Source organism: Pinus tabuliformis, chromosome 1_2 (genome assembly GCF_031772625.1).
Source record: "Pinus tabuliformis cultivar Carrire ecotype Pingquan chromosome 1_2, CPIR1, whole genome shotgun sequence".
In the NCBI taxonomy this organism is placed as follows: Eukaryota; Viridiplantae; Streptophyta; class Pinopsida; order Pinales; family Pinaceae; genus Pinus; species Pinus tabuliformis.
In genome coordinates, this window is record NC_142298.1 from 915,130,601 (window position 1) to 915,134,569 (window position 3,969).

General features: G+C 41.8%; 1 protein-coding gene across 1 annotated transcript; it reads right to left on the reverse strand.

Annotated features, from left to right (window-relative positions):
* Positions 1-2,554: 2,554 nt before the first annotated feature.
* On the reverse strand, positions 2,555-3,676 carry LOC149208926 (uncharacterized). The gene has a single exon (XM_089398460.1). The coding sequence runs from the start codon at positions 3,674-3,676 to the stop codon at positions 2,555-2,557; it is 1,122 nt and encodes a 373-aa protein (XP_089254586.1).
* Positions 3,677-3,969: the final 293 nt, after the last annotated feature.

The following is a 3,969-nucleotide window of genomic DNA, read 5'->3' on the forward strand; positions in this document are numbered from 1 at the left end:
AGGGTTGTCATTATCATGTCAGTGTCGAATGAGTCATTTTACACCTTGTTCATGCTTCAGTTGCGCCTAGGTAAGGTCATTTCCCTCTCCTAGGGTTTTGGAGGTAATTTCTCTTGGACGGTCAAATCATCGGCAAAACTTGTATCCTGATGTTCATACACCTTCCCCTATCCTTAAAGTACCTTATTAAATGCTTCCCATCCCTGAGATCCCCCAAATTCCTCATTTTTCCACAAACCCTAGTTTCTTGCTACAACCTGGCAATTTTCTAGGTTGGGCCTGTGTTTTGCCCTTTTGGACCCCTTCCCCTCACTCGATCTCCGCGATTCCACTTTCCCCTACTTCCTAACATCCCTCCCTACTTCCAAAAATTTCCCCAAGAATTTAGAAGCCTCTTATCCCCTTCATTTCGCTTCATTTCGACAAAATTCCTTGTTTCACACATCAGGATAAGTTTCACTCAAAAGATGTTTTAGAGAAAAAAAAGATGAATTTTTGAAAACTGAGAGAGGTTTTTGTCCACAACATGCCAAAGAAGAAAAACCTCCTTCACTTTTTACACAGGTGTCATGGTTTTAGAGAAATGTCAAAAATACAATCGCCAGATCCAAGGAGGTTGAGCAAAGCACTAAAACGGAGAAAAAGTCCCGATCCACTCCAAATTTTGGCCGAAGCCTCTTTGAAGGAGCATGGTACTTGATGAGACACCCCCAGCTCAAATTTCAAAAAATTTGGAGCAATTTTGGTCAATTTTGAATTTTTTGTGCCAAACACAGGTTTTTGCCCTCAACGCGTAGCGCGCCGCGCGCTACCCTGAAGATGGGCAAGTCCATTTCTCAAAAACTCAACATTTTTGGATTTTTCATAACAAATTACACTTTCTCAGCAATTTCCAAGACATTTCATCAGGTTTTGAGCCCTCAGAAGGTCAAAAAACATGCAAAAAATGACTTTCTGCCACTTTTTGGACACACAGGAAGCAGTCTTGGGAGATTGCAATTTTGGAGGGGCAAATGACCACCAAATTGAGAAATTCCACTTGGGCTGGAAATTAGACATCCAGAAATTTCCAACAAGCCTACTTTTTCCTCATTTTGATGCTGGGAAGTGCCTCAAAATCAGGCCCAAAGGCGCGCTACGCGTTGAGATTCAGGGTGCTACACATCAAGCTATTTTCACAGAAATGCACCTACAGCTCAGCAAAACGCAGTTTTGACTAGGTTTGACTTTTTGGAGTGGATTTTGATCCTCCTTGATGTAAATGATGTAATTTTATGATACTTTGACACTTATTTATCTCTTCTAGAAGATTCATTCATGAAATAGGCAAAAATTTAATGAATGAATTGGTTTCCTAGCTTATAGAGGCAAGTTGTTTTGACTGCCTAGATTTTAGTGCTCAGTTTGGAATTGGTTGAAACAGCTCCTAGGATAGTGAGCTCGACCCCTAGAGGCAAGGAAAGATGTTAGATTTCCTATATTATGTACTTTCTTGGTCATTTTCATGGTTGGACTCTTGAGGGAGAAAGCTTTCTATTGTATTACTCATTGTATCTCTGCAATTTTGGCAAAGGAAGAAAGACCAGGGTTTTGCAGTCCTTTTTTGGGATTCCTGTGGTTACATGTGGTGTGTTTCTCTTTGTACTTGTAAGTTTGTTATGTGAATCATCTTCTTACTTTTCCTTCTGCAAATTAGGCAAATGAAGTGTTAAAGTAGAATTCATGATTACCATGCTCTGCTTTTAAGTTTGCTTAATATCAATGTTTTCATCTGTTTAAGGGGAATTCAAGGTGATTGCTTGCTCTCCTTAGCTCCTCACCAGTCATTCTCATCCATCCAACTCTTTCAAAGGCATCAATACAGTCTCCTATCTTGCCCCAAAGAGCCCCCTGCGAAAACTGTGTCCAATCCCCGCACCCAAAATTGCCTTTCCCCGATTTTCCACCAAAATCCTAAAAATCTCAAATCAAACCTTTTATCAGTTTACTAGCCTAAAATCAGTGTTATTTATTGGTTATCTCCGCCCTTTGAAGATCTTTGCCGAGATATACCGGAGAGAGCCCTCTCCTGCCCCGTAGGGCTAGCTACGAGGCTAAGTGGTTTGATGTTACCTTGGAGTTTGCCTTTCTCAGCCTGAGGTGAAATTTCAAGCGCTAACACAACCTTCATTATCATGCCTTTCAATTTTTTTAACTGGACAGTGTGAATAAGTTCTTGGGCTGTACTAACCGCCTCATGTATCTGTCGGTTCTGAAGAAAGGAAAATTGTTCAAGGGAGATGTGCAAGGACAGGATTGGCCTGAGACGATTGACAATAATCTTAGAAATGATTTTGTAGATGCATTTACACAGTAAAATAGGTCTAAAATCATCAAAGGTGGAAGTTTTATCAGATTTGGGAATGAGGGTGATCAAAGTAGTATTGAAGGCTTCAGACATCCTCCCACACCTTCGATAATCTTCAATGATCCTTAATAGGTCCATCCCAATAATGTCGAAAAAAGCAATGTAAAATTCCACTGTCCAACCGTCCGGCCTCAGACTCTTGTCCTTCTAGAACCATTTTAAAGTGTCTTCAAGTTCTTCTAAAGTGACTTCTCTTGTAAGTTCCAGTTCTGCCTCCTGATCCACAAATCTGGGAAAGAGCTGGGCAATGCGCATCACTTCTGCCAAGGTGGCGATGGGGGGAGCCTTGTAGATGCCCTTAAAATGTGAGTTAGCCAGTGCTGCCAGTTCTTGGAAGGTATGTACAACTTGTCCATGCTCATTTTTTAACTCCCATATCGTATTGATTGCCTTCCTCCCATTGGAAAATTTGTGATAGAATTTGGTATTATCATCCCCATCCTTAAGCCAAATTGCCCGACTTCTTAACCTCCAACTCTCTTCTCTGTCCTTCAGGATTTGTGTCCTCTTGTGCATCAGTGAGGCAATCTTGTCCTTGTGCTCTTGAGTGGAAAAAATCCCTCCAGTATTCTCCTCATATGTATAAATTTCCTCCTTAGCTACCCTGAGCATGTGATCATCCTGTATTCTTTTCCTGTGAGCCCAGATTTTGGATAAGGTTTTCAGCTCCCTCAGATTGTGAGAAAAATCTTCTATAAAATTCCCATCAGCACCTGGAGGATGAGCCTTCCAGTAGTCAGTCACCATCCTCATATAGTCTGCATCCCTAAGCCAGGAGGAGTTAAATTTAAATGGGGCTTTTGGCTTATCAATGGCATCCTTCAATTCAAGATATATTGGCCTGTGATCAGATATGCCCCCAGATCCCACCCATTGTCTGATGCGGGAACCTCTATTGACCAAGGGTTCCTTGATTAGGAACCTATCAAGCCTTCTGGCAAGGCTAGCCTCGCTAGTTCTGTTGTTCCTCCAGGTAGGCTGGATCTTTGCAGAGGGAATGTCAACAAGATTATGGTCCTCCAGGAGGTTTTCAAAAAATGTTGATAGCATATCCACCTGTGCTTGATGGCCCCAAGACTCCACAAATCCAATGGAAAAATTTAGATCCCCTCCCAAAATGATATTATCTTGCTGTAGAATGGATGAATTTAATAATTTCCTCCAGAAACCAACCCTATCATGACAGGGGCCATATACATTGATAATTTTGAAATCAGATTCGAGGGTGGATGAGAATATATCAGCTCCCATGAATCCATATCCCCCCATACCCTATCCAGCTTAATGGATCGATTGTTTATGCCCAAAGCCACCCCCCTTGATCTTCCAATGGCGTCCAGAGAATGAAATGACCATCCTAGTAACCATGATTCAAGTAGAGGGGTAATAGTGCTGGCAGGGCCTAGGGTTTCTTGGATAAAGAGAATATCTACAACTTCAGAGGAAATCAGTCTTCGCATGGCTAATTTTTTCCCAGGGCTAGCCAACCCTTGATAGTTAAAGGAGAGCATCTTCATGGAGGGGGGAATCAAGGGTATGCTCTGCTCTAAGAACCTAGTCTA

Coding starts and splice junctions, on each gene's coding strand:
- LOC149208926 (XM_089398460.1), bottom strand. CDS start 3,676: ATGGGGGGATATGGATTCATGGGAGCTGATATATTCTCATCCACCCTC.